The sequence below is a fragment of the Mixophyes fleayi genome, chromosome 1, assembly GCF_038048845.1.
Source record: "Mixophyes fleayi isolate aMixFle1 chromosome 1, aMixFle1.hap1, whole genome shotgun sequence".
NCBI lineage: Eukaryota > Metazoa > Chordata > Amphibia > Anura > Limnodynastidae > Mixophyes > Mixophyes fleayi.
This window is the reverse complement of record NC_134402.1, coordinates 45230119-45253800: the sequence shown is the minus strand read 5'-3', so window position 1 is coordinate 45253800 and position 23682 is coordinate 45230119. Positions and strand designations below refer to the sequence as shown.

The window sequence follows — 23682 nt, the reverse complement described above, 5'->3', positions numbered from 1 at the left end:
TCCAAACCAGTTCCAAAAATTGAAAAAACGGTCTTCAAATTATTAGGCTATTAAAACATTAATTGATATGAGAATGTACGACGGTGATATTTGACTGTAAGTAGTATATAATTCCTAACAAATACTTTGGACCATATGAAATAGGGATTCCACCTCTTCCTTCATTTATGTAACCTTAGGTGTATTTAATTAAGGAACATTAGGCATATGGAGAGAGATTCCTTTGAACACATAGTACATATCAATTAATGTTTTGATAGTCTCATAATTTGAAGTCAGTTTTCTCAATTTTTGGAACTGATTTGGAATATAATGATAATATAAAATTTGATATTTTTTATTTTGCAACTTATTTGTTTCCGTACTTTATTTATACTACTCTATTTGTTATAACTTCGCCAACATTTACCTGAAATATACTAAATCTGAATAAAAATAATTTTAGAGCAATAATTAAAAGTTTAGTTTTTAACAAATTAAAATGTTAAAAATTGTATATTAGTGAACCGGAGGGCTCATTTGTGTTTTTCTCCAACTCTAGTCTTTACATTGTACCCATATATTCTGTTGGCAGAGAGACCCTTTCTTTAAATGGTCATTGTAGAGATTCTAATAAAGAGGAGTATACCATTCCTAGTGCAGATTCACATATATATCTTTATACAACTCTACACTCACAAGAGCCCTGGATGAGGCAGCTGCAGCCACCTCACATTGTCTGTGGTGATCCAAACTCCAACCTTGGCACTCCAACCAGACTCGCCATTTACAAAAGTTCCCCCCTACTGCCAAGTGCCAATGGAGAAAATCTCATTCCATTACATCCTATCTTCTTACTTCACTTCCCTCTCTCTCTCTCTCTCTCTCTCAAAGTAAACCCATTGTAAGTCCCTAATATCCACCCTGTCTACCAACCATTGACATCCCTTTGCTGCCATCAAATTGTCTCTCTGCACTTCATTGTGCTTGACTTCACCACCTACTTCAAAGGACAAATCAACATTATCCATTAGGAAAACTCCTCCCACCAGATCCAACACCACGTACCCACATTCTCCACTTCCCTATGCACCTTCAGTTCTTCACACTAATCTCTTCCTCTTCTCCCTCAACCTGTCCATTTGACTCTGTTTCCTTGCCTCCCCCAGTGCTTACCTTCATCTCGCTCACCTCTTTAACCTGTTCATTGGCACTTTCCTTTCAATCTTCAAAAATGTGCTGATCTCTCCTATCCTCAAGAAACCATCTTGCAACACTACCTCTCTCACCAATTACCTCCCTGTTTCTCTCCTCCTCTTGACTTTCAAACTACTTTTCTGAACTTGTGTACAACAACTTAATCCACTTTCTCTCCTCTCAGGCTCTCCTCGACCATATGCAATCTGGGTTCTCTGCACTCAACCAAGACTGCTGACAATAAAGTGATTAATAATCTGCTGACACCTAAGTCCAAGGGCTAGATTTACTAAGCTGCAGGTTTGAAAAAGTGGGGATGTTGCCTATAGCAACCAATCAGATTCTAGCAGTCATTTTGTAGAAAGTACTAAATAAATGAAAGCTAGAATCTGATTGGTTGCTATAGGCAACATCCCCACTTTTTCAAACCCGCAGCTTAGTAAATCTAGCCCCAAGAGTCACTTCTCCATACTCCTCTTTCTGGACTTCTCTGGTACTAACGATACATATGACAACCTTCTCTTCCTGCACTCCCTTCACTGCCTTGGACTTTGTGACACTGTGTTCACTTGGTTCACCTACTATCGTTCTGAATGCTCCCTCAGTGTCTGGCAAATCCTCCCCTCCACTCACACTATCAGTAAGGATCCCTCAAGTGGGTGCTGGTCAATGATAAAGATTGTAAACCCAGGAGTGGTATCTTTGCACTAAAGGGAACCCCAATATAATGGTCAGGAGTCTGTGAGACATTTTCCCAATATACCAAATGTGTAAGAAATGTAAATAATAAGAGAGGTTCTTTAAAATAATCTTTTAATTAAATAAAAGACTATTCTAAACCCTTCTTACCACTTTAATAAAAAATAAAAAATGTTTTCTCAATGTAGTCCAATGGAAGCTCTTCTTGATAATCCTAGACCTGGCCATGCCCACAAGGACCCCACACCGCTGTGTTCTTCAATGTTATTTACATACTTGCTAAGTTATCCTTGTTTGAAGAAACAATCCCTATTTTTGACCCAAATCCTCCTACACATTTCTTCCGACATGTCCCTCTTGAGTAAGATTCGCACGTCTGTATTGATTAACTCAACCATTGATTCCCCCAAATGTAGAACATATTTACCCTGTGTATTATTCTATGTTCTATAGTATTATGATGATTGTAGCTGTGTATAATGAGCTGTGTTTTATCTAAGGCAGCTGTGAATGCATCAAAACGTGCATTTATATTTTTACAACCAAGTTGGCATCTAGCACAAATGTTTAGTCTCATTTTTTAGACATGAAACATTCTTTGTTGCAGCACTTACCTCACATGACCCCTAAATTAGCACCAATTAGATGGCATGTTACCACGCACATAGTGATGGAGATAAGAAACTGCACCACATTCTGCTCTATCTGCATCCAGGATATGCACTTAATCATTCCTGACCACATCAGCTGGGAGTCTGTTCCATGCATCTATCACCTGTACTGACCACAGTAACTATATTGGATGCACTGCAAATTATTACCCAAAGGAATAATCTTCAGTAGACATTGCGTAATTACTATCTTCATATTTAGATATTATATCTTCTTAACAATCGGTACCGTAAAAAATATTGCATCCAATGTCTATTAAAATGTAAAAAACATGATTTATAAGTCATGATTTTGTATTAATTATAAATAACACACCTACATGCAATGAATAAAAATGAATGTAAAGAAATACATAAATGCATAACAAAACCATCAGCTTCCTATGGGACCCTGCTTGATAAAATTAAAACAAAAAAAATCCTTGAATGGTATAAGTGAGGCAGCCCCACTGTGTGGACAGGAAGTGACCCCTATTCGCACACTGCTTCTTTAAAAACACGCAGTGTAGCCTGAAGCTATCCAGCCTCTCTCGCTCTGGTGCTTTCCCTCTCTCCTCTCTCTCTCCCTCTCCCTCTCTCACTCTGTCTTGCCATAGAGGGCTTTAGCAGCAGTTCTCAGGCAGTGTGATCTGTGTTTCCATACTGCTAGTTTATGCTGGGAAGAACGCACAGTCCATGTGCTCTTTATGGATGCTGATGCTACGCTGATTCTCTGGAAGCAAACAAGAATATGTCCAGCAATCAGCATGATCCTTTCTATTCTTCTCCTTTTGGTCCTTTTTACAGAAGACACACTCCATACATGGTACAGCCAGAGTATCGTATATATGAGCTGAACAAGAGGCTTCAGTCTCGTACAGAGGTAAGTGCCTTCAACCTTCCCCTATACACTGTTACCACCTCTATGATTATTCTGTACCTACTCAATGTATAGTTCAGTCTCTTTACTTCCATCCACCTAAATCATTGTTGCCTATTTATTGTTTCATAATTCTGTAAATGGTCAGCGTATTCTATATGGAACTAGTGGAATGCTGTGTTACCTTGTAACATTTTCCTATCAGGTACTTCTGAAGGACTAAGGTAAAGTTAAGTTTCAGAGTTTATTTGTCTTTTTACATATTGTTTCTCTTTTATTTCCCTTTTGTTCTGAACAACTTCAAATATCGTGTTGCTATTTTAAATAACTTAAACATTGAAGACGTGTGTATGTTTGATATTCATACACAGTTCTAGAAAATGGGACAGTGTTTAGAAGTCAATAAAAAGTAGATATTGTTGTATGCAACACAACTAAACAAACATCAAAATTGTTGGGGTGATTCATAATCAGTGATTTTAAATGACCAGAATATTTTATGAGCAGGTCTTGTTTGTTATTTTAGAAGATGTTTGTTTTTGTAAACTATAGTTTATGCGAAAATAAACTGGAAATGGAACGGATGTGGGGAGACACTAACTTGATGGCAAGTGGAACCAAGTTTAAACTCTGTGTACAACTTGCTTTTTAAAGTGTTGAAAAGTGTGTGAATTGGATTCATGCCAACCGCCCAGAGCACCTGTATCTCCCAATTGTACGCTGTCGCCACCCTGGTGTGTGTGTGATTGTACGGCTGTATGATGTCAACAGTTCAGAGGTGTAGAAGTATTCTACAGAAGTGTGAAATAAGACACTGCACGAGGTTAATTTGACTGATGCCCTGGGATGTAATTTCTGGGTTAAGGGGTGTGTAACACTAAAACTGAGTTAATATTTATTTAAAGAACTTTATATACTTACTTTCACATAACATTTCAATGGACAAGTTCAGTGTTGTTTTCCTGTAAGCTTATATATATATATATATATATATATATATATATATATATATATGTATTAGTATCATCCTTCATTAGTTTTTTTGTTTATTTGTTTCTATGTAAGGTAGAGAAACAAATCTGTGCATATAGACATCCACGTACCTTGTAACATTATCATTTACCACTAAAGTGTACACATGTGCTTTTGCCTCTCTTCTAAATGTACACAGGGACACGTGCAGGGTGCACAGCAAACAACACAGTGCATTAAAGCAATAAATGATAAGGTGGCAGTGACTGTATTGATCGTGGTCTACCAGGCAGACAGATACTTTTTGGAGTCAGCAAAGGTGTTTTCCACCAGGATCTAGGATCAGGAAACACAGGAAAGTAAAGGGGGGGATTTAATTCCACAAGAGCAATGGACCCTGATGTGTTGCAGGTCCACTTGCTATATAAATGTAAACCTGACCAGTTAGACGATAGAGGGTATCAGTCTAACTCTAATTATTTCCCATATAGGTGGTCTCATAATGGTTATGCATCTTTTTTCATCATTTGTTTTAAGCATTGGGGTACCAAGGATTTACACTGCAGGGAAGCTGGTTTTAGTCTGGCAAAAGCTTTCATTAATTAGAATACTATTATCACACTTAAAGGGACAGTGTGTCAGATAGAAATAAAATGCTTACTTAAACAACACACATGTAAAAGTCTGGATTTAAAATGAACAACACTTGGAACAGACTCCAGTGTGCAAGTCACACTTAATCCCTGTTCAATACAATAGAACATGGTGATAAAGATCTGGCTAATATGTGGTAATAAGTGAGTCAAGTGAGCTAAGTGCTGCAATAAAGACTCCTTCATCTGCTTATAGCCTTACTAATCAGTGTTGTGAATTCTCACAGTTGTCCTGTTAAGTTGTCTGAAAAGCTTGCAGTCCAATTCTGCTTAGTTATCCAAGAAATGGTATGACATTAAGATCATTGCTATCCTAGAAGTATTTTTCTGTGCATCAACCTACATTCAAAATATATATACCCAAACAGACAAAGGAACCTAAGGAGTTGAAACATGTTCCTAGAGCTGATGAAATTATTTACAGTGTATGGGAACTAAAATAATGTAATGGGACGGACTGACACAATCATGTAAATGCAAAATAAAAACAAACTAGAGTTTTTCAGTGTATATTCAACTTGCTCTAAAGTCAACATAAGTGTCACACTAATACACACTAGAAACATGGGGGTAAATGTAATAACATGCGGGTTCTTCAACACCCGCGAGTTCAGCGTCTTCGGCGATTAAATTTAAAGCGGCGCTGCATTGTAAAGGGAAACTTCCCTTTACAATGCAGCGCAACTTTAAATTTAATCGCCGAAGACGCTGAACTCGCGGGTGTTGAAGAACCCGCATGTTAATACATTTACCCCATGGTGTTGTTTTTCTTTATATGGCCACCTGCTGGCCATAGGTGGTATTGCAGCATCTGCATTTGTTTTAATTTCCACTTTGCCAAGCAATTATTTTTTTTTACCTATATGGGTTTCTAGGCAACACAAATCTCCATAAAACTGCATATGAACTTATCAAACTTCCTCAATTAGCTGTTCTGTATCATACTTTGGTTCTACTTTTACTGCATGTCACCTCTTCCTCCACATTTAGCATACAACATTGTTTTCGTTATTGCATTGTATTATATCAGAGATGATTTTCTCTACTTGTGATTGGGTGACTCTACCAACCAATCGGAAAAGCTGATAAAAGCACCCACAATAATATGTGAAGGTGAGGGTCAATCACAAACTGCAATCTCTTGTGTTTGGTCCTCCCATCCACACCCACCACAACCCCAGTTTTTGTAAGAGGAACAGAGGTAAAAAAAATCTTCACAGAGCAGCCTCCAGGGCTCCGGATGGGAGGGCACCTTTGTACGATTCTCTAGCAGGAGGTAATGCAGCTTTCAGTGAAGTAGTTGGTGTTTCTGTTTTTCCAGTTAGAGTTGATTGTTTTGTTCGGTATTTCCCCTGTACAAAAAGTACACTTTTTATCTGTCTACGTAGATTTTTTAATAATACATATTGACCACTGATCGGCCTATCTTGGGTTAACACTCAAAACTGTATTCAGTATCTAAAATATATAAATGAACTAGAAGAATTGAATCGGCTTTATGTTCTCTACTTTATTTTTTCTACTAAAACATTTAATTGTGGATCATGCACAACAGTACAAACTGTATTATATTGAAACACGGGGGGCAAATTTGTTCTCTCTTAAGAACAACTCTCGGCTAACAGGTCTACTTATAAACTATTTTTTACTGGTACTGAATGCACCAACATAGTTAGTTTTACCATTCAGATTTCCTTCATTATTTTTGCTATTAGATGCAGACTATTTCTTCACTTACATACAATATATATATATATATATATATATATATATATATATATATATATATACACACACACACTGTATATTACACACATTTTTTACATTTTGTTACCAGATTCAAAATTAAAAATAGATTGCCGTAGGAATTTCTGTCTCTGATCCATAAGGTATTAAGTTCCATGCTGTATCAACACACATTTTCCAAAACCTTTCCAGAAATGATTAAAAATGAATGATGGAAAGAAATAAATGAAAATAATAATAACACCCCTTGCAGTTGCAAGTTCTATTTTGCAAAGTCGCAATGGCTTACCTTAAACGTCACACAATTCGTTACTCCACTTATATAAGAAATTAGTGGACCACCTGTTATCAATGTGTTTGTAAATCTGAATACCCACATCTGCATGAGGCCCTACAGCAAGGTAAAGGATTTCCAAAGATGAATCACAATTAAGACAAAGGAACATTCCAAACAAGCCATAGATATAACTATAGTCACTAATTTGGGGAAGGGTACAAGACTACTGCAAACGCATTAAACATCCTTCACTGTACAGAAGGGGAAGACGCATGAAACGACGGCCACGCAGCCTAGATCAGGCCGTCCACTAAACTTTGCTGTAGGTCAAGAAGTGCACTTATCAGAGAGGCCACTATGAGATGCCAACTGTGACATTCCAGAAGCCAGTGACTGTTATGGAAGATCATGTACACGGGTCAATTATTTGCCATGCATTCCACAAAAAGGGCCTCCACAGGAGGGTTACATGCCCTTGCTGGCAAAAGCTACCTATGGCCCTAGAGAATTTGTAGAACACCATTTAGATGCTGCAAAGATATTGGTAGAAAGTTTTGAGGAAAGATGAGATTATATTGGAACTACTTGACCAGAATGCAACGTGGTATTTATGGTGCAAATCAAACACTACACACCAAACGGGTATCACCATCTCCACCAGGACATATGCCAGTGGTAGTATCATGTTGCAGTAGTTTGTGCGCATGCTCAGATATAAAAATGGGTATAATATACGTCAAGAACGCAAATTGCGCTCTTCTCAGCATGTGTTCCTTGAGGGCCTAAGTCATTAAGGAGAGTAAGGCAAAAAAAGGAGTAACTTTGATCCTGGGCAGACCATGTGACAATGCAAGGGGTGCAAATTAATTTATTATTTTGCATGTAAGGAAAATACTGGCTGTTTATTCATGTAACACACAAATACTTGATAGCTTTATTTTTACACTGACATTTAAAGCTGATCTAGGACATGCCCTACCCCAACTATAAATCTGTCCCAGCGGTTTAAATTTACCTCCCCTCCAATGCAACATGGTTTTGCCCAGGTGCAAAGTTACTCCTTTTTTTTCACTGTTCTCTCCTTAATGACTCAGGCCCTCAGTGTTCAAAGTTACTGATCATACTACTAGCTGTCATAGCTGCCAGAGGTAGTTTAACAAAGTGAGGACCAAAGTGGATGACTACTGATAATTTGAGATATAAGTTTTTACATCTTTATCACCTTTCGGGTAGGACTGTTAAGGTGTGACTTTCAGGGCAATTTACCATTATTTACTAAATCACTGTTTATCTATACTTACCATTCTAAATAGGTAAATATTCCATTCTTAATATTGAAAAAAAGATCAGGCTGGAATACTTTTTCAAGCCAATATATATATATATATATATATATATATATATATATATATATATATATATCTAATATATAAATGCTTAGTGGCGTCTGTCTGTCTGTGTGTGTGTGGAAAAAAAAACAAGTTGCAGCGCCACCTGCTGGGCAGAGTTATACACTGACCTACTAAATTCTTAGTGTGTGTGGGAAAAAAAATTCAAAAAGGGCTGAAATTTGTTAGGGCTCAAACTCATTTTCGTGAGGTAATTTTACCTCATGAACACACATGTGTAGAGGCGTGCGTTAGTGTGTGTGTGTGTGTGTGTGTGTGTGTGGAAAAAACTATTTTCTCAGAAAGGGCTCATCCAATTGACCTGAAATTTGGTATACTGACATTAATTGACAAAAAAATTAGAATAGTCAAGTCAGTTAACTTCCATCATCCCCCCTTCCTCCCGTGGGAGGGGTAGTAAAGGCTAAATTTACGAGTTGAGGGGTCAAACTCATTTTCGTGAGGTAATTTTACCTCATGAACACACATTAAAAAGGGCGCTTGCGTCGGGAAGTAACGATCTTCCCCTGAGGAGGCCTGGGCTAGGCCCAAATGCATGACAAGAACTTTTTTAAGACCTTAAGTATCTTGATTTGACTAGAATGCATGAGTATCATGCACGGGTTAACTTGTATATATATATATATATATATATATATATATATACATAAACTTAAGCAGTCTATGTGAGACTTAGAGATCAGGGATAGGCATGATTGCATTAACTTGTCCCTTTATGTCCAAAGCTTCTTTAGTTTTGCTGGGTATAGTAAACAGACTAGTAATACATAAGCATTTTTAAAGCTGCATTGGAGAGGTTACTAATTGTTTTTGTGCTTTATAGTTATCTGCAATTGATGGTGTTGTCCTACATGGAAAGCAATGAGTCAGAAATTTCCATTTTGCAGCACAGAAGTAAAATAATTTAGACAATTCTATTCCTACAAATAATGATCATTCCTCCTAGCTTACACCTCTGTTTCTAACTTAAAATCTATATTCCACTGAAGCTTGCTCTTCAATAGGTTGTTTGCATAATGTAATGTAGTCAGTACTGTAAGGGTCAAGGGATGGAATGGGCTTGCTGTGTAATTGTTTGCAGAAACCGAGTTCTCAAATCCACAGATGTTCAGGACGTAAGGAGTTAAAAATACAGTTTGGGGATTGTTCCTGATTTTTTAAGTGTAAAAATGTTTATCAATGGGGATCATCTGTGATGCACAAATAAGATCACACTACATCAGTCTACTATTGTAATATAATGTGACTGCTTGTGCATACCATACCATTTACTACGTTTAAGGATTGGGTCCCCTGTGCAAAACAGCTATTTCTTTATTCTGCATGTTACCCATCAAATCGGTATTCAACACTTTCAATAGGATATTGTTTCCTTATTCAAGGTCCGTGAGCACCGTTATTATAAAGGTTTCCCCCACTACCCCCTCCTCCCAGGGGGAAATGCAGAATTTTTAGAGGGGGGTTTCCAAATGCTTGATCTTTGGAATAAAGCACAAAAAAAAAAGCTGCAATAAGCCTCCAACAGTTTTTTTTCTTTTTTAGATAAATTGAAGCAATGGTTGTAAATTGATTTTTACCCTAGCAACAATTACAACTAATGTAAACATTTTGATAATGACAAAAGTGACTGTAATATTTTACAATAGATTGTGTTTTAAAACGAAACATGGTTAAAATGTGAAGCACTTTACACTGTACTATAATTTCACTTTCATACCTGCAATACAGATACAGATTACCAGAGTATAAGGTACAGGCAGGATTAGGGCTATGATGGGGGTTCCCATCTGTGTGTCAGCTGATAATTGCAGCCTGGAGGGTATTCATATGTGCACACCAGGTTCTGCAATGTGAAGGAGCTGAATGACAACAATAATAAGCCTTCCCAGTGTCACCTGACTACTTCAGAGCCAATGAGGGCCAGAGCTGTCATGTGACCCTACTCCAATCAGAAGCCACATTGTTTCCTCCTGCATTGTGGGAGATGTAGTTTGTTGTGTCCCTGCCTAATATTCTGCTGCTGGGGAACAGCAGAGAGGATCCAGGTGAGACTAGGGCAAAGACACATGCAGTGCATTATTCTGGATCACATCATTTCAGCATGCATAGGGGGGTTTCTTGGCAAAAGAAAACCTTTAAGTGCATGCCTGTCCCAATCACAGCATCCCTCCATTTAGCAGGACCCCCTAAAACCAGGAGCTGCATTGTACTATGAGCTCAAAGGGCAGCAGCAGGAAGTCCATCCAATAGCTCATTACAGCTGCCAGCGGCTCTGGCTTCAGGAAATTGGGGATTTTCCCTTAAAATCGATGGTATTGAAAAAATAATATCAATAAATTTGACACCTGGATTAAATTGTACTCTTACTACCATGGTATTGTGCTTCATAGATAAACCCCAATGTTTATGTATTTATGATGTATATTGGCTGTATGTCACTCCCGTCTCCAGGACTTTGCCCGGGCTACTCCCCAACTGTGCAACGATCTTCCATGTTCCATCAGGGCAGCATCTACTCTCAAAGGCTACAAGCGTGGCCTTAAGACTCATTTCTTTATTCAAGTCTTTCAGTCCTCCTCCTAACTCCCTTGTCCTGGCTCTCTCCCCCAGTTTGTACCACCCTATTTGTGTCTCCCCCTTTCCCTTAGGATGTAAGCTCTCAGGAGCAAGGCCCTCTTTCCTTGTGTGCTCCTTCTACTGTTCCTTCACCCTCTGTACCTCTTGGCCTGCTTCCCTAGCCCTGTTTTCTTAAGCTTCGGCCTACTTCCCGCTGATTTCTACCATCACTTTCACTCATTGTCCCAGTAGTAATTTGATTTGCATTACCATGTTACCTGTGTTGGTGTGTATATTTTGTTCATTTTTGTTCTTTCTGTATCATGGCTCACTGTTTTTGGTATGTTATGTACGGCGCTGTGGACCCTTTGTGGCGCCTTATAAATGAAAGATAATAATAATAATACTGTCTCATATTCTCAATTTTAGTATGCTTGTACTTACCTTCGGTAGTATAAAAATAAAGTAAATAAGAATGCATGTACAAACACATATATACAAGCATGAATTTATGTACAATAATACATATAAATACTGCTGACTAGTTTTGCTAATTCATCAAAGGTTATTCTGAGGTTATATTGTGGCAAATTCTATGACAAATAGTGACAGGAAATATCTACTTCCTTCAATTGAACGACCATTGATTCTGGGGTGAACATTTAACAAGACCATATTGTTACTTTGCCACTGTTTTTCACAGGTGGAATTTTACATTTCGTTTGTAGATGTATTTCTATCATAAAATGCTATAACAAAGAACTAATTGTTCTAAATTCTGATTCAGAAAAAGCTGGAGTTTCATTCATCAAATGTTAGAATAAAAGTTGGAATTATAGCATTGATATATGAAATGTCTAAAAACAATATATAAGGATTACAGTCGTGATTGTCTTTAAAAAAACCTGGGGCCTGATTCATTAAGGATCTTAAATAAAGAGGATTCTTATTTCAGTCTCCTGGACAAAACCATGTTACAATGCAAGGGGTGCAAACTAATTTTCTGTTTTGCTCATAAGTTAAATACTGACTGTTTTTTCATGTAGCACACAAATATCAACTTTAAATTTCAGTGTACAAATAAGCTATCAAGTATTTGTGTGTTACATGAAAAAACAGAGAGCATTTAACTTATTTGCAAAACTGAATACTAATTTGCACCCCTTGCATTGTAACATGGTTTTGTCCAGGAGACTGAAATAAGATATTTCTTCATTTAAGATCCTTAATGAATCAGGCCCCTATATTTTAAGGGAAAGTTAAATTTTCTTAGAACCCTCCTCATTCTACCCTGCCCCACATGTCATAAATAGGGTGGTTGTTTCCCCTAAAACCCTGGGGGGAATGAGCACCCTCTATTTGCTACTTGGGGGAGGTTAGAAAGAGGTGAGAGCTCTAAAAAGTGACCATTCCCTTTAAATATACTGTGGTAAGCCTGTATGAATAAGATTGAATATACATTTTTTTCATCCCGGTTCTATCCAGCAGTTGATCGAAAATGGGTTTCCTGATGAGATCCCATACACGTATTATAAAAAAAACAAAAAAACAAACCCTAAATGCACGTGCAAATAAATACTGATTTACATAAAATATTAATATAAAAAATGTTTAGTAATTAAATTTATTTTTAGCTATAAGCTTATAAGCTCGATTCTACTCCTTTCTGGATATACTTTCTGTGTCACTGGCCTCAGTCTGCATCATTACAGATCTGGAAGCTTCATGTCCGGCTTAGTAACAGCAAGCGTGTGCAGGGGGGGGGGGCATCTGACCCCCAGGCCGGTCCCATTAGTGGACTGCCTTGGGCCAGATCAGTGATCTACCTACATTTTTGTCCCTTTAAAGTGTTCCTAATATGCCCCTGAGTCTCTACCCCCCTCCCAGCTAAAATTTTTCAGTCAGTCCCTGACTGTGTGGGCATGAGGGCAAGTGATAGACAACAGCTGAACATCCACATTCCCCTTTCACTCACAATGAGATTTACATTCAAGCAGAGCATACATCCACCACATTTTGGCCCCTAGTGTACCACCACAGTCTTATTAATTACAAACAAATAAATACTTTTTTTTAACTTAATCATATTTTTAAACTTGTCTGCTCCTTTTGGCTTATGATCCTCTACCTGGTTCCAGAGTCCTGCCTCCTCCAAACAGCAACTGCCTGACATCCAGGGCTATGTTGGGATTTGTGGGGGCCACGCTGCCATAGTTTTCACCAGGTGTCCTATATCGGTGCTACATTCACAGCTTAGTGGGGTGACTGTGCAGTTCAATAACAGTCTGTAAGCTAGATGCACAGCCGTTGGTCCGCTAGATCACCCCCTGCCCTTTTTTTAAAATTTGTGGGGGCACTGCAGTTACCCTGCTTTTAATTTGGCATTGTCTGGCACCACTGTGTTGGATGTCTTCTCTGGCTGCACTACGACACAGACACCTTCTTCTACCCACCCTCCACTAGACCTGTGTCACTAAACTTACACTTCACACTCAGCATTCAGCCAATCAGCACAGTCGTGTCAGCTGAGGGACACAGATTATGTTCTCACTGTGTCTTCTACCATCTCCTACACACAGTCAGTCACTGGCTGTGCTTCTGTATTGTGACCCCCTCCCCCCTTCTTATGCTCTCGCTGCAGCTTTGAGGCAACCACATGTCCCAATTTCTGAGCTGGAAAAAATGGGTTATATGACTCATTTTCAGCATATTATAAATACAAAAATTTTCTTTAATCTACAAACAGTAGCAAACTATAAACATGAAGCACCCAGGACCTCTGAGATTTTTTTTTTCTGTTTGTGTGTTTTGTTTTTTTTTCTGAACATTTCTTTCCATTGTTGAAGTGATCATTTTAGTTCTCTAATCTCTCCAAAGATCTAAAGAACATTACATTGTTGCAGTGGACATGCCAGAATATTTTTGAAGGCATTATATATTTGGAAACCAAGGATAGCCTCAAAATTTATTATATATTTTTTTTATTTTACTCAGAAGAATAATCAGTGGTAGTAAATAAAAAAAAACACTGTTAAACAATAATGAATATTCTGCAAAATAGTGACAGTAGGATCCTGGCTGGCACTAGGGACTGACTGAAAAGGCAACTGCCTTTAGAGGAGCTACAGAACTGTCTCTTTAGTACTGAGTGTGCACTTGGCCATGTTATCTGCTTTTCTAGGAGGAGACAATGTCAGCGGCACTGTGCAGCATATATGGGATGATGCCATGTGCGTGTGTGGAATTGGTGCAATTACATCATCATTATCTATTTATATAGCGCCACTGATTCCGCATCGCTGTACAGAGACTAGGGTCAATTTTGATAGCAGCCAATTAGCCTACTAGTATGTTTTTGGAGTGTGGGAGGAAACCGGAGCACCCGGAGAAAACCCACACAAACACGGGAAGAACATACAAACTCCAAACAGATAAGGCAATGGTTGGGAATTGAAATCATGACCCCAGCGCTGTGAGGCAGAAGTGCTAACCACTTAGCCACCGTGCTGCCCAATTTGCCAGCTTTGCTTTTGGTACCAAAAAACTTATTCCCTCCAGAGACAGTGGTGAATCATCCGCAATCTAATTAGCTAGTTTTGGTTTCCTTTGTTTCCTTACAGCTGAAAATGAGACAATGAGGGTCATTTATCACAAGCAAATGTACATTTGTGTCGCAGTATGTCATCTATGCGTACGAATATGACAGCTAATAAAGGGTTCAGACTGGTCTGGTGTTTTGACCATTTATTTTTCTATTTCTACCAAAACACAAAATTACAGAAACAAAATGGAGACGTTGTAAGTCTAACATTTACTGGCAAATGAGTAAAGGGAGGCTACCTCTTCAAACATGGAGATCCGCTCGTCATTTCCCGGAGGGCACAACTCTTCTTCTGGATACACGAGGCTGGATTTCTATGCCAGTTCTTTGCGTATGGAGATATGTGCTTGGGAAACAACAATGTAATTAATATATAAAAGGAGACTCAGCCTCGAGTTATTTAATAAGAAATGATAATCGAATAAACAATTAAATGACAGAATGAGGGAAAATAGATTTAGTAAAGGATGTGACCCTAGTAACGCAAGATGGCGGTGCTTAGATACCACTTTACGTGTCCTGATTTTGTCAGGGACAGTTCCCCTTTTTTCTCTAAACAAAACTGTAACTCACAATGTTCACTCTCCTAAGATTCAAGCTCTTGGTACGCACAAACGAATAAGATACGGCACAGTTTGCCATTGCATTTCTGAAGTGTCAGTTTTATTATGTTTGTATATATTCCTTTCTTACACAACTTTTGGTATTTGCTGCCATGTATGTATCATTATCAATTTCAGGACAATAGAGGAAAAGAGAATTATTTTTTGTCAGATATTGTTACTGACCCCTCATGATGTCCTTGAAAGCTTAGACAGGTACACTTATTTATAATTACCATTAATATACCATTAACTAGTAGTCAATAAGGTTTCTAGAACATTTCTTCCCTGCTAAATCTCAATAATGTCACAATGATTTTTACTGGTAATTATATATATGTATTACTAATGAATAATGATGACATGTCTGATACATCTAAATGCTAAAGCTATTTATACTCCTGTTCGATTTAATGAAAAACACCTGAACACGCCATGCTCCCCATTGACTTACAGGCAAGTCTGTAGTAGCTACAGCTCATTGCTGATGAGACAATTAAAGGACTGTGATAGCCCCTTAGACAAAGCTTTCTTAAAAACAGATGTAACTCAATTGACCAAACTCTTATATCATATACTAAGAATAAGCAAAGATTGAACAAATGTGCTGACTACATGGTTATCACAGATGCCTCTGTCTGCCATCTTTAGGGGCTCATTCATACACACTGTCATTTTAAATGTTCTTTACAAGCGTTTTTAATATTTGTACACTGCAGGTAAACTAGAAACCATTGAATCTAACGTTACCACGCCATTGGTCATTTATATGCATTGTATTCCAATGTTTTTCTCGCATGCTACTTTTCCTACTTTGGCATTTACCGTTTTTTAAACAAATCTGCAGTGATCTCTAAAACACTAGGGAAAAAAGCAAGTAAAAAACATTTTGTTTGCATTTTTACTGTCTAGAAATGTAAGTAAAGTGCCTGAGGGGGTATAAGGCTTTAGACCCACATGTATCTAACATACTTTTTGAGTTCAAATGTGTACTTAGAGATGGTGTCACACATCGGGGTCTTAGCTGCACTTACCACATCCGCCGTTGTCATATCACGGCTACCCGGGTCCCTCCTGGTTGCCTGCAACATTCCTGTCCATCACATCTCCGTTTGTAAACAAACACATACTGTTTATTTTGCTGCATGGGCTCAGCCATTTTGGATTCAGTCAGGTGATCATTCCAGACCAACCAGATTCAGCAGCTGTGATCACATGAACTGTGCAGCCAATAGCTGTTTGGAACACCATATTTAAAACTGCTGCTGAGATCTGTTCATAGCCAGAACAAAACAATTCTCTCCTGGCTACAGATTCCGGTTGTTCCTGCACACTGATTACTTTGTACTTCCAAAGTGCACATCTTACTACAAATACCTGCAATTCCAAAGTGCATATCTTTCTACAAGTATCCTGCATTTCCTGGAGTTCATCACTCTGCAAGTACTCTACACTTCCAAGCTGCTCATCTTCCTGCAATATTCCACATTACCTCAGTAAGAACTTTGCACTATCCAGTGTTTATTCTGCAGTACCTGTGGTTTTACTGGTATCGCCAGTTCTGTTGCTGCGGCTTGTTCTGAGTCTCTAGGGCTTATTTCCAGTTCCTTGTATCTGTGTGTGAGTTTCAGGTCTGTGGCTGTCGCGCAGTCCTGAGTTCGCCATTCTGTTTCCCGGTTCTGAGTTGAGAGTTCCTGTCTCCAGTTCTAGTTCGTTCTGTTCTGAGTTTCTGTGTGTTTACATTCTGAATCTTTATTAGTGGATTCCAGTCCTAGGATTGAGTTCCTACAAACAGTTCTAGAGTGTTATTACGCCGGACTTCGGTCCTAGACTCCTATACTGCTTGTGCTACTAAGAGAACTCTAGATGAGCAGAGAGATTATTAAGACCTCCAGGTTCCATTTCAGCCCTGCTTCAGCCAGACCCAAGGGCCCTAAATCATATTGAGAATTACAGACGATGGTCTTTCTCCCAAGTTAGCAGAAATAATCCTATATATCATTGTCTATGGGAATGCCGTGTGGTGAGAAGGTCCTGGAACTTGCTGTTTTTTCTAAATTTGTATTAAACATTGTTTCCCTTCAGAGTGGACAGTATTCGGTGTACTGACAGCAAAGATCCCTCATAACTACCCCACAGCGACTACATATTGGCATTGGTTGGAAAGAAGACAATATTACCACTGTGGGTCGAGCTTTTCCTCCTTTCATTTCCCTATCGAAGAGTACATTTTGTCTGTTATATATATGATGGGAGACATGGATACAAACACTTCTTCTCCCCATTGCCTTTGAACCTGCACACATGTTACAAGCAAGCGCTATCCTTGCAGAGCATGTAAGCATAAAATTACATATACTTCTGGATTGAGGATCAGGTCTTTTGTTGGAAAGTGGGGAGCTCGGTGCTGCTGGAAACATAGGGAGACTCCACCATGTAAAGAGCAGGATTATTTGTTCATCAGTGGGAGGAGTGGAGCTACAACTGAGCGTGACTGGATCACTCTGCACATTCCCGCGTGGACAGTGCTTCATACTCTAGAGTCATGATCAGATCTGTTTTCTATGTATTAGCTTAGCTAAAACCGACAGTCTTTAAATATAGGGAGTAAAGACAACTGCCCACACTATAGTTAATCTAATGTAAATCTTCTATATTTGGTTGCCTAGAATCCTGCAAAAGAAATAATGGTGGGACTTGATATAAATGCTGCACATAGATCCCTTTTAATTATTACAAGGTATATGGTGTCTGTTTTACTTTCACTTAATAGCCTTCAAGCCCAATCAATCAGTGCTGTTAGTGTGGACAGCATACATAGCTACACATAGAGATCCATTGATTATTTTTTTTTGTCTTACTACTTTCCAGACAGTTTTCTCACGTTGCACCCCCTTTGGAAGGCAACGTAAGAGAACTCTTGACAATCAATTAGATACGTATAGTTGATAGTTATTTGGTGTCCCTTCTTTCCAGTAGCTTGGCAGTTTTTGCTATGCAGCAAACAGAAGGCAGATAGTATCATCATTAATTAACTGAATGTGTTATCTAGGGCCTAAATCAGTGATGGACAACCTGATACACATCAGGGCTGCATAGTGCGACCCTCTAACTTACATTATCCTTTAGCTATAACAGATGCATCTGACAATATAGCAGGAAGGAGCTGGGGGCCCCAGGCCGTCAGCCATTCTCTTCAAATTTCCATCCCCCCTTCGACCACTGGATTCACTTGTGAAATGTTTTTTGACATCTGGATACCCTTTATGCAATTTCAATCCTTGTGGATTAGGCATCTTTTGTTTAACTCCTTCCAGCACACAAACCGTTATATGTCTGAATTGTTATGTGGACGAAACCCTTTAAATATTCCTGAAATGTTAACTTTTTATAAATCATTTATGTATGGGATCTATTGCAATGTATCATTGGACCTTTTTTAGAAGATGTTACTAAAATGCACCTTTGTTCAGTTGTTTGTTAAATAAGCTTAAATTAGAGATATTAAGTTGCTCAATTTGTATTGTTAAATTTTGTGTGTGTATGTATGCATGTGTGTGTGTCTATATATAATATATATATGAATCACAAAAGTCAGACGCAACCAAAACTATATATATATGTAAATGCCTTTATATGCAAAGGTACTCCCAGGTCTTCTCAGATAATATTTAAAGTTAAAGTTTTAAAGCGTACCTAGAGCAATTCAGCAGCAATGTTTCAGAGACTGACTTACTCTGAAACCTTAGTATGCTTTAGAATTGTTAGGATTCCCAGTATGAATACCACAGAGAGTAGTTGTGAATGAAACAGAGCATCTTTATTTTGAACACAGGTTACACAGGTATAAACTAGATGCAGTCAATGGTAAAGCAGCTAGCAAAGTCCACAGGAACAGAATACCAGAATTACAAGGTTTAGCTGAGGAAGTATGAGACGCTGGATACCAGGCTTGATTGGAGAACTGCAGGTACAGGATACCATGATTACCAGGTTCAGCTGAGAAGCAGGTATTAGTAGACACCAAAGAATAGCTGCAGGTACAGGATACTGGAATCTCCAGGTTTAGCTGAGAAACCGAATTTACTAGAGAGTAAGCAGGATAGGATAGCTGCAGGTGCAGGATACCAGAACAACCAGATTTAGCTGTGGTAGCAATAGACACTGGATGATCCAGTGAGGAATCAGACTGGAGGAAGGTCAGGCAAGCCAGGGTCAGAAGTCAGCAGATCCACAACAGTACCAGAGGATAAACAGGAGCAAAGTCGAACAAAGCCGAAGCCAGGGTCACTGGAAAAGTCGAAATACGATGAGACAAACAGGAGTCAGATACCAGAAGACAGATCAGCGCCAGATTACATGATTTACTCAGAGAGACTAACAGCAGAGACAATTGAACTGGCACCAGTCTGTTGACAAAGGCAGTCTTTTAAAAGCCAGACACAGGTGATCAAGATCCAGAACTAATGATGAGAGCTTAACCCCTTGCAGGCAGGATCTGGCATAGGCAAAGCAGCATCCACAGGGGACATGATGTACTGCAGACAGGGGCAGATTGTAACAGATATGAATTAGATAGATACATAGATATGAGATAGAGGAAGTGTGCAGGAGATTACGCATTGTGATTGCTCCTTCCACTCACACACCTTGCAATTGTTGTTTAAAGTTGGTTAACTAAATTGATTTCCCTGTATTATAAAACCGGCAGAGCTCCGAGAAAATTGGCTACGTGTAGCAGCACCTGGGACTCTGGCTAGATGGAGGGGCACATTAGTAAAATCTTTTACATAGTTGGCAGTATAGCTGTAAAGTAGAACTATTATTAATATTATATGGTATAACACAGCTTTCTATCACATAGATTAATCAACTAGATTAGTCTTTAACTGTCAAAACAATAGTTCCAAAGGGAAGTCCATTCATTTTACACGTAATTCAGAGACCCATTTGAAAATAAGAATAACATTGAAGAATCCAACCAGCCTTTATCAAATGACTTTGGAGAGATACTAGTCTGAGCTTCCATATCCTCAAATTCCTTTGCTGTGTACTACAAAGGCTCTTAGCAGACAACTAGCAGAGGTCAGCAACCTGTGATAGCATTTTAAGTCAGTGTGATACATTTAAAGACATCTAAAAGAAAGACCCTGAAAGATTTTTGTGCTGCATTACACTTACACTTGACAGGTGAAAAAATGATAATATTTTGCAAATCATCTTTTATGTATTGAGGAATAAGAAATAAAAATGTGGGGCAGTAACCAGACAAGTAAGCACAATCTTGATTGAATATTAAAAGAAATATATTTAATGTTTGTTTATATAGCTCGAAATGTGCAAGTCTCACTCGAGCCAATAACTGTTTTTTTGGCGACTTGATAAATTAATTTTTGTTATTGGCTCGAACAGAAAAAAGATTGTTTTATATTTTTTAATGGTATAAAATGTTTATAATATACACTTATTCAACATTTTAAAAGTAAATTTTGTTCTAAATGCCAATCCTTTTTTCTTCTCAAACTTCACAAAATGACTCTGGCTGTAAAATACTGATATTAATAGAATGTTGAAATTTTCCTAAACATTTTCCTGAAATTGAGCCATTAAAAACATGTAAAATCTTTTTTGCAACAGAATATTCCCTCTATTTTACAAAATGTGTACTTCTGATATATTACTTGTTTGAACATTGGAGAATCATTGTTTGTGTCTCACGGGTCCCGTGTAAATTCACACTGGTGTACTGCCAAATTTACAACCAGAAATTACACCCAAAATCCATTGTATTCCCGAAAACGTACTCTGGAGCTGCCGATGATATTTCCGAACCCACTCGCCTGCATTTTTGTGGTTTTTCTCCTTGACTCGCCGAAACTTGTAGAAACTCCAACATTTGCCATATTTTTATACACAACTCTGTTCGACTCAAATGTAATTGTTTGGGTTCCTCTGCATGTTTTCATTTAACAAATAAAAGAGTTTCCTATATGTTGTCGTATTTTACAAAATATATGTGGCAGAACAAAGAAGACTTCTTATCTATAAATTAGGGGAATTCTGATTCTCCCTATCTTACATTAAAGTACATGTACAGAAAAGTTTTGGCATGCAGACCTAGGCTACATTTCCATTGTTATGAATAGAGATGTGCAAAGCGATTAATCTGGATCGGCCTAATTTCAGAGATTCTCCGCCGAATAATTCATTTGTGAATCGGTCTCAAGTCACCAAAAGTTTTGTTTTATAAATAATACTCACTAGAGAATGTCCTTGGATATAAACAGCAGTGACCAGCGACTGACTGTGCTTGCTTCCACTTTAACAAGGAGACAATGGGCCTGAGTCATTAAGGAGAGTAAGGCAAGAGAAGGGGCTAAATGTATCAAGGTGAGAGTTTTCCGGCGGGTTTGAAAAGTGGAGATGTTGCCTATAGCAACCAATCAGATTCTAGCTATCATTTTGTAGAATGTACTAAATAAATGATAGCTAGAATCTGATTGGTTTTTCGAACCCGCCGGAAAACTCTCAGCTTGATACATTTAGCCCTAGGAGTACATTTTCTCTTGGACAAACCAAGTTAAATTCAAGGAATGTAAATTAGTTTATTATTTTGCATGTAAGTAAAATACTGGCTGCTTTTTCATGTAGCACACAAATAATTGATAGCATTATTTTTACACTAAAAATTAAAGTTGATCTAGGACATACCCTGCCCTAAATATAAATCTGTCACATTTTAAATTTACCTCCCCCTCCAATGTAACATGGTTTTTTCCAAGGTGCAAAGTTACTCCTTTTTTCTGCTTTGCTCTCCTTAATAACTCAGGCCCAATGTGTTTAGAGTCTCCCTGTTATAGGGGAAACCAGCGACAGGTAGGTCAGCGAATGGCCGGTGTCTCTATGGAAGGGAGGTTAAAAACGGAGGCTACAAGCCAAACACGAAGCACTGGAGGTTTATTAAGATTGGTCAATATTACCTGTCCATTATATAAAAAGATTAAATAAAAACACGCACGCAAGTTTACCAAATCTTCGCTTACCAGTTTAGTAAATATACAATAAAATATTATTTCCTTCTTTATAGATCTGTACTAGCTGACTGCCTCTAAATGGTAAGAGCAGGGAGATCTCAGGATTCCCCTTTACCCGCCAGCCAATCACAAACGCTTTCCAGTGCTGTCTGGGTGTATGCGGGTGGGTCATCTTTTTTTCTCATTTGGACTATGATGGATGAACGGAGAAGAACTATTTTGTTTCATTATTAATAAAGTAGTGATGATTTTGGGGAGTATTTTTTTCGATTAAAGTTTGTTTTAGTATTATGTGTGTATTTTCTTTTCCTGTTATGGGATATGTGGCATGCATTATAGGGGCCCCTGACTCTTATACTGGGACCAGGACCACTGTAGTGGGAATGTTGCCATTCAGGGCTCGCATTCCTGATTATCGCGCCGGCCCTCACAGCTCAGGAATGGTCAGGGAGAGCTTCAGCTACTAAAGCGGAACTCAATGGAGGGAATGGGCAGGAAGTAAGCCTAGTAGCTGCTCAGTATAAACAAGTCATATTTGACCCTTCTACGTATCTAGCTAGTTGCTCTTGAAACATTCTTTATACTGTAGGATTGTACAAAGATAAAGAATCTCTTGCACTTTAGGATTAGGCAATCATTCCATTATACAAATCTTTTATTGTTGGTTCAAGTAATAGAGTATTGCTTAAATTTCTCTAAAACTAGTTCTGACCCCCGTGTTTTGGTTTTGGATCTGGATTAACTTCGTGTTTTGGTTTTGGTTTTGCCAAAACCGCCCTCGTGGGTTTTGGTTATGGATCCCTATTTTTTTTCTAAACTCCCTATTTTTTTCCAGTCAATTTGTCAAGTGACAAGAACACTGCTACCCCTGTTTCTGTTTGAGCAATGACGCTGGATCTCTTGGGTAGGGAGGTTCTTATGGAATCCAAAACCTGCGAGATCCGACAACGCAATAATGACGTTTTGCCTCAATTCAGATCCGAGGACGGGCGAAAGTACCTCGCCAGCCTAATCGAATCCCCTAAGTTCGGGTGGGCTCGGTTTGCAGAAAACCGCGCCCAATCATCTCTAGTTCCGACTAGAGGTGCGAAAATTATTCAAACCTGTGCGAAATTCGATTGACTTTGGCCAGCCTGAGGGCCTTGAACTTGTTCGCGCTACGATCATGATTTTTGGGCCACTTCAATTTAGTTTTGATTGACGCAGCCAAATTTGACTTTCGGGTTTTAGCTCACAGTTAAAACAAATGACATTAAAATAAGCTATAACATTTTGCCTGCTGAAGCTTAAATGGTTACATTTTATAGTATTTTATCATTTTATTTAAATTCTTTTAGTTCTTCAAATGTTCAAGAATTTATTGCAAATAACTTTAGAGCTGATTTGATGAACCTATTTAATAACAAATTTGAAACAAATTTGGGCAT

General features: G+C 38.3%; 1 protein-coding gene and 1 long non-coding RNA gene across 5 annotated transcripts in view; one reads left to right on the top strand and one right to left on the bottom strand.

Annotated features, from left to right (window-relative positions):
- Positions 1 to 16473, bottom strand: part of LOC142136769 (uncharacterized) — a 41906-nt gene extending 25433 nt beyond the window's left edge. The window contains exons 1-2 of the long non-coding RNA XR_012687526.1: positions 16256 to 16473; positions 14859 to 14965 (exon numbers count right to left, since the gene is read on the bottom strand). This is a non-coding gene — a long non-coding RNA (uncharacterized LOC142136769). The remainder of the gene's footprint in view (positions 1 to 14858; positions 14966 to 16255) is intronic.
- The window catches only part of LDB2 (LIM domain binding 2), a 271061-nt gene continuing 250426 nt past the window's right edge, over positions 3048 to 23682 (top strand). For 3 of the 4 annotated variants that reach the window (XM_075194699.1, XM_075194698.1, XM_075194700.1), the window contains exon 1: positions 3049 to 3408. In XM_075194699.1, coding sequence (XP_075050800.1) covers positions 3277 to 3408 — 132 coding nt within the window. In that variant the 5' untranslated portion in view covers positions 3049 to 3276. Of the gene's footprint in view, positions 3409 to 23682 lie in introns of all 4 variants that reach the window. The other variant, XM_075194701.1, reaches the window with a different exon arrangement.